General features: G+C 43.7%; 1 protein-coding gene across 7 annotated transcripts in view; it reads left to right on the top strand.

Moving 5' to 3' along the window:
- FAH (fumarylacetoacetate hydrolase) overlaps window positions 1–13,173 on the top strand; it is a 31,694-nt gene that overhangs the window by 1,659 nt on the left and 16,862 nt on the right. For 6 of the 7 annotated variants that reach the window (XR_012154036.1, XR_012154038.1, XR_012154037.1 and 3 more), the window contains exons 2-11: window positions 1,998–2,108; window positions 3,287–3,408; window positions 5,145–5,194; window positions 6,929–7,019; window positions 7,527–7,624; window positions 7,776–7,828; window positions 8,888–8,987; window positions 9,766–9,896; window positions 10,741–10,816; window positions 12,144–12,190. Coding sequence is in view for 4 of the 7 variants with exons in the window: in XM_073304111.1 (XP_073160212.1) it covers window positions 1,998–2,108; window positions 3,287–3,408; window positions 5,145–5,194; window positions 6,929–7,019; window positions 7,527–7,624; window positions 7,776–7,828; window positions 8,888–8,987; window positions 9,766–9,896; window positions 10,741–10,816; window positions 12,144–12,190 (879 nt within the window). In the remaining 3 variants the exon portion in view is untranslated. Of the gene's footprint in view, window positions 1–1,997; window positions 2,109–3,286; window positions 3,409–5,144; window positions 5,195–6,928; window positions 7,020–7,526; window positions 7,625–7,775; window positions 7,829–8,887; window positions 8,988–9,765; window positions 9,897–10,740; window positions 10,817–12,143; window positions 12,191–13,173 lie in introns of those variants that run through there. The other variant, XM_073304115.1, reaches the window with a different exon arrangement.

Here is a 13,173-nt window from a genome sequence, read left to right as displayed (position 1 = left end):
CTTGTGTCTCTCATATCCTGGGACCAACACAGCTACAGCAACACTTATATTTTCTGGCCATACAAGGAAAACATCACTAGGGTTTTGAAAGAAGCCCAATGGGGTTAGTCACCCAATTGCCATTTCAATGGGAACTGGGTCCCTAACTCTCTTAGACTCCTTTTGAAAATCACACCATGTACCTCCAATTTACTGTACAGCACTGCTGTTTGCAACAGATTACATTCATGTGCACATTTAGCAATGAAGGACAGGAGCCTCTGAAACACCCCACCCCTCCCCTCCCCCCCAACACACATCATAAAAGAGAGAGCTGGCAAGCAGATACCTCTGGAAACAGAAGCTGGAGGATTATCAATGGTTAATGAACATTGCAGAATCATCATAATGGTTCTCAGTTACTCTAGCATTTTTTGCCTCTCAGTTGTAGTTTAAAAATGAATTCCAGCATAGAAGAGCCTTGGCTCTAATTATCTGGTGTTTTCCAAAGATAAAAGCTGGATGATGAAACTAAGGGCATGTCTACATGGCAATAAAACACTTGTAGCTGGCCTTTGTCAGCTGATTTGGGCTCAAGCTGAGTTTGGGTTCTGGACCGGACCCCATGAGTGGGAAAGGTCCCAGAGCCCAGGCTCCAGCCCGACCCAGCTAACGTGAGCCAGCTAACCCTACATTGCAAATTTATAGTCCCACAGCCCGAGCCAGCTAACATGGGCGAGCCGTGGGTGTTTTATTGCAGTGCTGACGTGCCCTTAATCTGTTCCCGGATGCGTGTTTGTGTGTTACTACATAGTGCATTTTTTCCTTCCCTAGTAACTATTCTTGCGCAAATGTCTCAATTTTTTTTAAAGTTGATTCAAATAATTTTATACCTTTTGGAAATTAATGTCCTATCACAATATTATAATAATCGCTCTGTTAAAATAACAGATTTTATTTAGGGCTACAGGTTACATATTAACTTGTCCGGCCCTGAGATTTTTCTGGCAGGAATGCCTGCTGAATAAACATCTAGGATTATATTTGTGCAAATCAGATTTGGGGTCTTGCTCAAAGAAGAGAGGCTGAAAGCAGTTGTTTTTTAATCTGTACTGGTTTTATTCTATTTTCATTGAGACAAAATTGAATATCTGTACTTTTCTTTGGAATGAAACTGATTACTATGGCTATATTTCATTTAAATTCACTACCAGTTGGAACTTCTGTTTGTAATGCCAAAGCATCTTTCTGATTTCAGCACAGCTGTGGTAGGGGGGATGTAGTCTGTGCCACTGCAAAGACAGCAGTGCAAGTTCTGAACAGAGTTTTTGTGTAGATCCTATTAAAAACTGTCACAAATGAGCAGTGTTTTTGCTTTGTTTGTTTTTATTTTCATTTTTTAGTGATAGGTAAATATACACATGGAGGGAACCTTCCACACCAGCCTTTCCACCTCCTCATGTGGAAGGATGGATCAGTGATAAGAGCACTAGCTTGGGACTTGGGTAACTCAGATTCAGTCCCCTGCTCTGCCACAAGCTTCCTGTGTGACCTTGGGCAATCACTTAACTTCTCTCTGCCTCATCTATAAAATGGGGATAATAGCACTTCCCTACCTCATGGGGACTTGGGGATGAGCCCACAAAGGTTGTGTGGCCCTCTGATACTATGGTGATGGGATGGGGAGTGTATATGGGTACCATGGATGGATAGGCAGGAAGGAAGGACAATATCCTCCCCTTACCCCACCCCTGGAAGGTTGTGGTGGAAGGGTGTCCTTCCACCCTCAAAATCTGTGAGGAATTTGCCAAAAAAAATAATGCAGCTTCCCCTGCCTTCCTCTTAAATTTTAAAATCAGCAGCCTTTGTCCATCAATTATAACTATGGTAAGGTAGGCACCAAGGTAGCGCCTCAACTCCTGCCCCACTTAAACTCCTTGTACTCCCTTGTTTTTCCCCAGAACCCTCATAAGAGCATTATTGGTCACAGGTATAAACACGTTTTTTTCCAATTGTAGCCTAGGCACAGGATTGGGGTGGCAATTGGAGACCAGGTATTGGAACTGAGTGCTATTAAACATCTTTTTAGTGGACCAGCCCTCTCCAAGCACCAGGATGTCTTTGACCAGGTATTTATCATACAATTTGACAATGTCCATCTCCACCATGTTTTAAATGAATTGTCATGTGAAATTTTAGTGACCCAGACTCTGATCGAGAGCATTGTGGTAGTTTACATGTGCATGCTTGAGTTGCTGGTTTGTCCTTTTTTTTTTTTTTTAAAGGGGTGGGGGGCATGGGGAATTGGGACTGATTCACCATTGTGGTGATCTTGTTTCATGTCAGTGTAACTCTGCTGAATGGAATTACTGGCTTAAAACTGGAGTGTAACAGTGCTGGGTTGGCACTGAGTGCACATGGCTACTCAGATGATTCTGCAGCAATCCACAGAAGCAGAGAGTTAGATGGTCTGACTATGGCCCCAATTCAGCAAAGCACAGGCAGGCCTCTCCTTCCTGTGCAGAAGTGGCAGGTGTAGGGGGAGCGCACACTTTGCTGAATTGGAACCTACATCGCTTAGGAATGGAGCCACTAACAAAGAGCACCTGCAATTTAAAATTTAGACAGAAGTAAAATAAATGAGCTCTCCTAAAAGTTTCTTTCTGTTGATTAAGAAGTGCACTACGGAGTGAAATCTACCGAGTTCAGAGGGCCAGTACCAAGATTTATACACCACTCCAGTCCCACTTAAACCCCTACATTTCTGGCATCTTCATAAGGAAGAATCTCCAAGAGGAAACAACTTGGATTAAGTGGGATTTAAGTGGTACATAGCCCTTGCTGGCTCTCTGCATGGGAGGTGAATATAATTTATATCTCAGATCACAACTAGTCTTGCCATTGCAAGCTTCCATGGTATTTGAAGATGTAGGTGGATGATTATTTTAATTATTATTTGATTTATTTATTTATTTGGTTTGCAAGAGCACCTATCGCACAGATCAGGACCCTATAGTGATAAATGCTGTACAAAAACATTCTCTTTGGGGAAGGGACATTGCAATCTAAGTATGAGTCAGATACAACAGATGTATACTGGTTGACAAGTGGGGGAGCACAAAGAAACAATAAGACCATATTAATGATCATGATAGGCAGGGTCTCTGTGCATGGAGCTGCCTGTTACTTCAGGATTAGTAATGTAATCTCAGTACTGGTAACACAGGAGATACCCCACATGTACAGCAAAGGGAGTTGAGAAAACAAATGTTCTCTCACACATCTCTACCTTCATACTGTGTTTTAGCCAACCCTTAATGACTTCATGGGGTTGGGCCACGAAGCTTGGAAGGAAGCTAGAACGTTTCTCCAAAAGCTACTGTCGGCCAGTGAGCCAACACTGAGAGACAACTCTGAGCTACGGAAAAGGTGAGGCATTTGGGATCTGGAAGTGACTCAAGATTAACACTCGTGGTTCCTCATCACATGTACAAAGCACTTTTATTTGGTACTTCAGCCTTCTCAGGGTCTGTCTGTATTTTGAGCTGGGGTGTCATTCCCAGCTGGAGGAGATATTCGTGGAGAGTCGGAGGAGAGGAGCAGTTTGGTTGCTATTATTATTGAGGCTTGGAAGCTAGTTGCACACTACTGTTAGAAGTTGCTGGTGTGTAAACAGAAGCAATCAGTCCATCACCTAAAGAGGTGTTATAAAGAGGTGTTCTCGCTGGCAGAGAATCCAGTTCCCTGGAGAAGGGTAGTTGAATGTCACTGCGGTTCCAGTCGTCTCTCCCTCCCTCAATACTTCATTTAACAGTGGCGTTGTGTAAATATTTAACATAGCTCTGGAGAGATGGATCTGTTGTGTAGCTCTCAAGGCCTTTTGTAAACTTAGAAGGCACAATACAGTATCAACCTGAGGTAAACTTTCAGGCGGGTTCCTTGCTGTAATGAAATCGGAGCTGGCTGCATGTATAGATATCTGTATAGTCCCATGCAGGACTGGTGTTAAGGAAAATGGTGCCCTGGGCAAATGCAGGGGCAGCTCCCCCCGTAGCTAGGGAGTGATGGGCGCAAGAAGCAGGGGGAGGAGGGCATGCAGTGCTTCATGCAGCTGGGGGAGGTTCCCAGAGGTGAGTCTGACTCAGCCCTGGGAATGGTCAGTGCAGAGGAGGAGGAAGTACTGTCCCTCCCCTTCCTGCCAGGACTAGCAAGTGGAGCCTGGTGCACCACAGGAGCCCCCGGCCAGGGTGCCTCCAACCCTTACCCTCCCCCTGGGCCTAGCGCTTGGGGGTTTAAGGGGCCTTGGGCTGGCTGTGAGGGGTAGAGGTGGAGGGCGGTCGCCCATACATGAGGCCAGCAGCCTTGGTCCCATAAATTCCATGCATGCAGCATGAAAGTCTGGGTATGTCTACACACTGCAATAAAACACCTGTGACTGGCCCATGTCAGTTGACTCGGGATGGGGGGGCTATAAAATTGCAGAGTTAATCCTCAGGTTCCCAGAGCCTGGGCACCAGCCCAAGCCCAAACATCTACACTGTAATTTTATACCCAATCACAGCCTGAGCCCCGCGAGCCTGAGTCAGCTGCGGGTGTTTTATTGCAGTGTAGACGTATCCCAAGAGGCCTGAAGGGTTTAGCACTTGTGAGGTCAGAAAACAAGGGTGTCTTAACACCTGTGCTAAGGGGAGACCTTTTGAGCTTTACTGCTGTCAGTAGTATACAGGCTGTTAGTGTCTTTGTAGGCCTCCTGCAGGAGGGCAACTGAAACTAAAACACTTGAGATCACACCTTCCATCCAGTAGAGTGCAGTGAGGACACATCTATACTCACCTTCCAGTGCATCTCAGTGGATGCATTTCCTCCCATGTGCTGCTGTAGGAAAAGAGTGAGGTCTTCCAAGCATGCAACCCTTCCTGTGCACTATTGTACATTTCCTCACAGGAGCTTGTAGAATCAGTTAACCACTTCAGTGCAATAGCAGCCTGTACCCTCTGTGCGCTTACTTTATACACCATGAGCTAGCACAGAATTGCGGCAAGGCAAGATTTTTCAAAGCAGATGCCAGAACGAAGTTAGTGCAAAAAGAGACTGAACTTCCTCTAAGCCAGCCCAGGGTGACACCGGCTTTTTTGAGAGTTGTAATCTTTGTTTTGTATTTTTAGAGCATTTGTACCTCAGGCCTCTACTATAATGCACCTTCCAGCTAAAATCGGTAAGTCTCGTGAATTGAAACCTACACGATTTGCTTGTAGCCACTGAGACTCCCACATGCCCCAAATTTACAGGATGGTCAGACTGTGGCTGTGACAAGGAATGGGTGTAAAGTAGATATTACGGATTAATTGCAGATATTACTGATGTCACAAATAAAACGTGTGTGCTGTATTTTAACACCGATGTAAGCAACTTTTACTAACTTAATCAAATCAAGGTTCCTTGGTCCCCCTAATCCCTGAAGTCAGAACTATGTCTCCAAAGGCCCGTATGACCCCACTGGCTCAAAGCCCTTTTCTTTAGGCAGATGATTATCTTGATTTCAGAACACTGTGTCATGTAACTACAAATAACTTCAGGCTCAGTTGTGCCATTTAGATCCTCCCTAGCAGAGCAGTGTCGTGCTTGCCCCAAGGGTGAGCACTGGGCTGAATTTTGCATTGATGTTGCAAGATGACTCCTGCAGGTCCTGGGTTTATGGAGGCTGGGTGCCTGGGGGACTTGTAACTCTCGTTAGGTTAAATTATTACGTCTGACAATTCTGGAAAGCACCAGAGCAACCATTTCCACGTATTTCTATAGGGTTGTCGGTCACTATGGTATCTGAGCACATATATTATGACCTTCAGGTGAAGGAAAAGTCAAGACCTGTATGAGTGTGTGTGTTTTTATGGGGGATCGAGGCTGATTTTAACAGAGCTGATAAATACAAACCAAGGAAGGGAGACTGGGTGAAATCAGCCTTATTTCTAACCTGTGACCAGTTGAATTTCAAAAATTATCTCTGCCACTGTGGCCTGCAAGTTCTTCTGCAGTACTACCAAACCCAAATGTTCAAACAGGTCAGGCACCAGCAATCGTGAGAGTTAAAAATAAATAAAATATTATTCGCCTTCTGGGTTTTGAGCCTTTATGGTACATGTGGGTCAAATTTTAAGCTTTTCTCTGCAACTATAAGGGCAGCCTTTTTTTTTCTTTAAATGAAAGCTGTGATTCTCACATAATCACCTGACTGCTGGAGCTGTAACAAAATAGCACGAGACGTGTGATTAAAATCACAAGAATTGGCAACACTGTTTCTGTCAATAACTTTGGAACTGGTGCTAGACTGGGAACCTGAAACCATGTGTGGGCTCAGCAAGTTAAGGGTGGAGCTAGGAAGGGGAAAAAAGTCTCTTATAATCTTTGATATTTTTCATTCCCACTGCATACATTTTGAGTTCCATTAGGGCTACCAAGGTAATTGAAATGTGAGTCAAACCATTTCCCAAAAAGGGCACTAGGGGGCAGTAAATGCACTGTTTACAAAATCCTTTCCTCTGTTAGCAGTATTGCATTCTCAATGGCATCAGCAAAATGAAAATGACAATAGAAAATGGTTAAACTGTACAAAGCACATGGCTTGTTCATATATTTGTAGCTAATGGTTTGAAATGGTGTTTTTTCTTGCCACTCTTCACTGCAAGTTTTAAAAAAAGTAAACAGTTTTGCAGTGTGTAACCAGTTTTGCGCTGCGTTATCCTCCATGTGCAGCTGGCAACCATCCCCTCTTATAGATCATCTGTATGATTACTACAGTCTTGTGACTACATGTTTCCAAACTCCTCTACTTCTCTCTCCCCTTCCCCATCCTTTTCAGGGTAACAGAATGTGGAACGTTTATGCCCCTTCACCCTACCAGATAAGGGTTTTCATACAGTTGATCTATATTTTGTGCTTTTCTTTTTCCCAGGAGACTACACTGACTTCTATTCTTCAAGGCAACATGCTACAAATGTTGGGATCATGTTCAGAGGGAAGGAGAATGCTTTGATGCCTAACTGGTTCGTAGTTCAGTTATTTTTTTTCTCACATGTCATGTTTTACATGTTTTGCAAAGGTCTCTGTAACCTTCCAGGAAAATAATCCCCCAAGGACAGATTTCTAGCTAGTGTACATATAACTCTGCTATGGCTACAACGATGTATACCAGCTGAGGATCTGTCCCACAGTGTCTGAAACTTCACGTCTCCATTCTCCGCTATGTCTGAGCTGTGCTTAGTTGTAGCAGAAAGGAGTGACTGCAAGGAGTCAGTTGCAGCTCCTTGATTCAGAGACAGTTTAATCTGAAAGCTGGTTCTTCTCATATAGCAAGAAACCAATGACTGAGTGTCAGTAAATAAATATGGATGCCTAAAAAGGTGGCACCATTCAGAGGACAAACGTATTCTAAAGTGGTTAGACAGTGAAACTTAGTAACTTACTGTAGAGTGCTTTGAGCTTCCACAGTGTATGGTTCTAGTGATTGTAATACAGCATTTAACACACAATCAATGCTTTGCTTTAACAAGGTTGCACTTACCCGTTGGTTACCATGGCCGTGCATCTTCAGTTGTGGTGTCTGGAACACCAATTCAAAGACCAGTAGGGCAGATGCAACCTGACGATGGTGAGTTCGTGGTCATGCCATGGAAATGCACTGTTCTCCTTAGCGAGCAGCATGGCATTGGAATATGTTTGGCTGCATCTTGTCTTTTCTAGCTTCTTTGCTTGTTTGTTTTGAGCTTCATAATGCACCTTTCTGTCTGTTTAATTCACAGCTAAACCTCCAGTGTTCGGTGCTTGCAAACTTTTGGACATTGAGTTAGAAATGGTAGGATGTATTTATTATATTACATCTCTTTCCCTTTAATAAAAGAGTAAAAAGCTGAGCCTGTTATGAAAACGTAACATGACATAGGTTATATACAGGTACCATTCTTATAGCACCTCCATCTGGGTGGTATATTGCCTGCTGTAGAACTTGCTTCAAAGGGGAGAATTCCATGCCTAAGAGTTGCATGGGAAAGAAAGCAATTCTAGGTTAACTTCTCTTCAGTATCATTCCAGTGCAAGGGGTGTGAAAGGCAGTGGCTGCATATTGGGGACTGGTAGGGACGGTGTATTTTAGTGAGACTCTTGTAAGAAATACCCAGTATATTCATTTTCTGTTAGCCCATGGCATGCCCCTTAGCCAGTCTCTAAGTTGATCGCTGTAGCTGCAAAGGTCTAAGCAGAGTGGGATGGAGAGAAGAAGGGAAGATTCCCTTGGTTGGGCAAACGGGAAGCATAGAGTTCGCTGCGTAAGGTTCTGTTACAGGAAATTAGAACCTCTGCATAGGGAGACTAGATCATATTTCTTAGTGCACTAGCTATAGCTCTGTGCATGTGGGAGCTGCAGTTTAGATGAGAGTGCCTTTTGGCAAATTCAGGCCCTGAGTTTAATCATGGAATACCAGGGTTGGAAGGGACCTCAGGAGGTCATCTAGTCCAACCCCCCTGCTCAGAGCAGGACCAATCCCCAATTTTTGCCCCGATCGCAAATGGCCCCCTCAAGGATTGAACTCACAACCCTGGGTTTAGCAGGCCAATGCTCAAACCACTGAGCAATCCCTCCTCCCCAGAAAACTGAGTCTTATCAGCTCACTACTATTCAGGTGATTCAACCCTGCTCTCTCACATGGGGAAAGGAAAAAACTGTAACTTGTTTCATCTGCACAAGGAGATTCCAATTAAAGTTAATGCGGAAAGCAAGTAAAATCACATTCTACCCTATCTGTCTTGTCTGCCCTCCTCTTTAGTAGCACTACCTGCAGGGGATTTGTCTTGGTGTAAACAAAGTTCTTATTTTCAAAACTTTGACTTGGTTAAAGCATTTTCTTTTCCATTTTAGGCGTTCTTTGTAGGCCCCGGAAACGAGTTTGGGAAGCCTATCCCAGTCGACACAGCTCATGAGCACATTTTTGGAATGGTCCTTATGAATGACTGGAGTGGTAATAAGCGTTACTCTGATTCCCTGGGGGAATGCTTTTTGCTGTTGCAAGATATTTAAAATATTGACAGATATTGTATTTGTTTTAAATGATGGAAATGTAAACTACTCACGACACTGATGGGCTGAGGGCTGTGGGAGTAGAATAGAGTCTACAACTCTCAGGCATTGGTTCAAATCCAGCTCAGGTCACTAATGACTAAGAGCTACTCCTAATGGAAGTCATCTAGCTGTCTACGTGAAATGAGCTGATTTTAGGTCTAATTCCTGATTGACAGGGATGTGACATAAATCATTGCCATAGCTGGTGCACTCAGCAGAGGGTAGCTGTAGATTAGAGGGAAAAGAGTTAACAATTACAACATATTCCCTAGTGTAGACACGGGTGAACACTTTGTAGCTCAATGTAGCTAATCAAGATGGACCCTAAGATTGATTTTAACTAGTTAAATGGAAGTAAAAGATGTTAACCAGTGTCTAGGCTAGGGTAAAAATATTGGATGGGTTGGAGTTAATGAACCCTGATCTAACTTTGGCGGCTCTTCCTAAGCGAGACCTACCCAGAGGACTTCGAACTGTGCTTTTGAGCCCTTCAGATGACTGCTTTAGGTCATGGTTGAACTACCCTGGGCAAGTGGGTAGCATTTCATTGCTTGTTCTGTGGATGGTGCTGGCTGTTGGTGTGCAGAGCTCTCATCTGGCACTCCATCACTAGCCTGAAGTCTGTGTAACTCTCTGAAAATTTCATTATGTTTCTTTGATTTTTCCTTTTTTCCTAGCTCGTGACATTCAGAAGTGGGAATATGTTCCACTGGGTCCATTTCTGGGCAAGAGCTTTGGCACAACCATCTCTCCATGGGTTGTTACTATGGAAGCTCTCATGCCATTTGTGTTGCCAAACCCGGTCCAGGTTAGCAAGAGAACAGCTGGGTCGCTAGAAATGATTTGAGTGAAAATAGAACGAAGGTCTCTAGGGTCTGAGAACAGAAACTCTTGGTTGTACCAGCACCTTTCTACTGACTTCAAGGCTTGATCCTGCCTCCAAGATATGGAATGACATCCTGGCCCCACTGAAACCAGTGGGGAAAATGCACATTGACTTCAGTGGGGCCAGGTTTTCAGTCATGGTGAGTATGGCTGCATAGCTTAGAAAACCATCTGTAGATGTGAGCAGCACAAGAAGAATATCTCTCTCAAACATATGTGCTTAGAAACGGTGCTAATCGGCAGGCTTCTCTCTAGAATTTGGTAACACTTCAAGTGCTTACAGTAAGTGATAGGGATGATGGGCTCTAGCTAAAATGTTCTGATCAAGAATCAAGCCTACCCATAGTTTGAGGGTATTTGATTCTATGGCATGTAGCCATTTAATTAGACTTAATACAGTGAAGAGAGTTTACAAATCGCTCTTCTCAGGTCTGAAACTGCAAGCCTTCTGCCAACTTTGAGTACACACACTGTGCCAAATCAGGACAAAGGTGCACTAAAATTTTATTTGTTTGGGTTTAACAACCATGTGAAAAATCAAGAGCGCTTTTGGAGGCCAGGAGAAAAAGTGCATTTGCTTAAATGAATACCTCGGTGGTGGTGTAAACATTTGTGACATAATTGTGTATGTGAAGCAGTAGGGTAGGCAATTATTCATGAAGGCAAAGGGAATGGGAAGAGAGCTCTTACTAAATGTCCCCAGGTATGTGCTAGACTTTTCTCTTTCCCTTTGGCCTTCAGGCTGTAATGCTTGTTATGTGCTTTAGGTTCCCAAGCCACTGCCATACCTCTGCGATGAAGAACCCTATGCTTTTGACATAAATCTCTTTGTCGCTATCAAAGGTACAGTAACGCTTCATGATTTGTGGAGTTAAAGTGATGTAGAATTCGCCATGTTTCAGACATATTGGTCCATCCATTCTGGGATCCTGATTTCCGCATAGGGCAATACTTGCTGAGTCAGAGAAAGGTCAAAAAGCTCATAATGTGCCCACTCGTTAGTTCAGTGCAGTGCCGTACTGTGGGAAACAGTCCCCTTGCGGTGGCTGCATATGACCATTTTACAACCTGAAGATTTATTTATTTATTTATTTATTTATTCTGATGGCACTTAGACACCCAAGCGGGCTCAGAGCTCCACGGTACTCCAATGGCTTTGCAGTCTAATTAAAACAAGATGTGACAAGTGGTAACTAATAATCAGAAGGAATGGAGAGAGGGAAGACCAGGGAAAGAGTACTAAGAATGTGTGTTTTACTAGAGGTGAAAGATGACTGACTTCATTGGGACGTGTAGAGTAAGGTATGTCCCGAAATGAGTATAGGGATCAGAACATGACCCTCTGATGCTATGCTTAATGTGCAGGATTGTCATGGTCCTGCTACTGCATGTGTATCAGTAGAAGAGGAGCTCAGCACCCTAACGCCCAATAGAACAGGCCAGCAAGGGGGTGCAGGAAATTGTGTATCTGCCATCTCTTGCCTTTCAATCCCCAACACATCCCCTTCACAGGTGCAGTTCGTGGGCTCTTGGGATGATGCAGCAAAAGTTTGATACAGAGAATCAAAGAGAGAACCAGAGGAAGGTTTGGCCAGTGGTTAAGACAGTACCCTGTACTATGGAGTCACAGACTCAGTTCCTTGCTCTGCCACAGTTTTCCTGTGTGACCTTGGGCATGTCACTTAGTCTCTCTGTGTCATCATAAAATCGGAATGCTATTCTACTGATGAGGGCCACATAAGGACTTAAGCTAGAATCATGTTGAAGGTAAGGTGGTATGAAAATGAAAATAGCAAAGGAGATTTTTCCTTTTAATAATACTATGTATTTCTGTAGATCCTGCCATTTGTCCGAAATAAGCCTCACAATTCCCCTAGAAGACAGGGAAATAATATCTCCATTTTATGGTGAGGGAAGCAGAGGTACAAGAGATTAAGTGACTTAGTCATAGGGGAAGTCTGTGGCAGAGCAGGGGATAGAAATCAGATTGTTTGGCATACTTCCTCCTCTTGCAGCCCTTCCTACCAAGACACAGTATGTCATTGCTTATTTTCTGCTGAGCCTGACAATGGCAATGGAAGCCTCTGTCCAGCCATAAAATGAAAATGCCATAGACGTCTTCACCTAGTGCAATTTTCCCATTGATTGCTTTTCCCCCCCGTCCCTTTAGGAGAAGGAATGAGCAACCCAGCCACAATATGCAAATCAAACTTTAAGGTAAGAGTATGGTTTAATTTCATTCATTTCAAATGATGCTGGCACATTGTGTCCCATACTCAGTTTGTATAAATCAGCATACACTGATTTACACTAGCTGAGAATCAGGCCTGTTACAAGAGGAAAGTTGGTGATGCCTGTTGTCCCAGCTGATTTACAAACACTTGGGAGCTTCAGCTCTGAACAGAGACTGTCTTTTCCTGCAACTAGGGCTTAGCACCAAAAAAGTTCTACGTGTGCTATAATAGTTTTGCTGGCGATGGTGCAAGGGCAGAGTGGGGGAAGGGCGCACACTATACAAAGATGGATGAAAACATCCTAATTCCACCCAGCGTGTGTTTGCCTCCAGCATCACTGCTGTTACACAGAGGTGAACACAGCATTTGCCCCAGTCCAAGTGCGATGGAGGACACCAGTCAAATAAATGTGGACATGCCAGCTGCAGGATTGCATAGTGTGTTTTGTGTCCACACTGGATTTTAGTTCCTGGTTTCTAACCCAAAGAGTTTAAACAATTGCGAGACAAATTCTAGGCAGCTATTTTTATAGCCAGTGTTTAACATTGGGCCTAAGCCTTGAGTTTTACTCAACTCCACTGGCTACCGAACCCAGAAGGGTGAGGGAAAAGTGGGCTCAATATAAATTAGGGCAGCCTAGTTCCTGAAGTATCCTAGGATGAATTATCTCAAGCCCTGCCGACATGAATACATCTAATGTATCTAAATATTTTTAACCTGTTCTCTCTCTCTCTGGCTCGCTCGGCTTGTGCTCCTTCCCCCTTGTTAATATTAATAGTGTTCAGCATCTGGTCACCATGTTTTTAGTGAAGCCTGAAGTAAACTAGACATTAAATGCTTTGATGTCCTCTATTATTAGCTCTTCTTTCCCGCTAAGTAGTGGATTTACAATTTCCTTCATCTTTTTCTTGCTCCTAATGTATTTATAGAACCTGTTTTAATTGCCTTTTATGTCCCTCACTAACT

This window comes from Lepidochelys kempii, chromosome 10 (assembly GCF_965140265.1).
Source record: "Lepidochelys kempii isolate rLepKem1 chromosome 10, rLepKem1.hap2, whole genome shotgun sequence".
Classification (NCBI taxonomy): Eukaryota; Metazoa; Chordata; order Testudines; family Cheloniidae; genus Lepidochelys; species Lepidochelys kempii.
The sequence above is the reverse complement of the archived record's forward strand: the minus strand, read 5'-3'. Positions and strand labels throughout refer to the sequence as shown.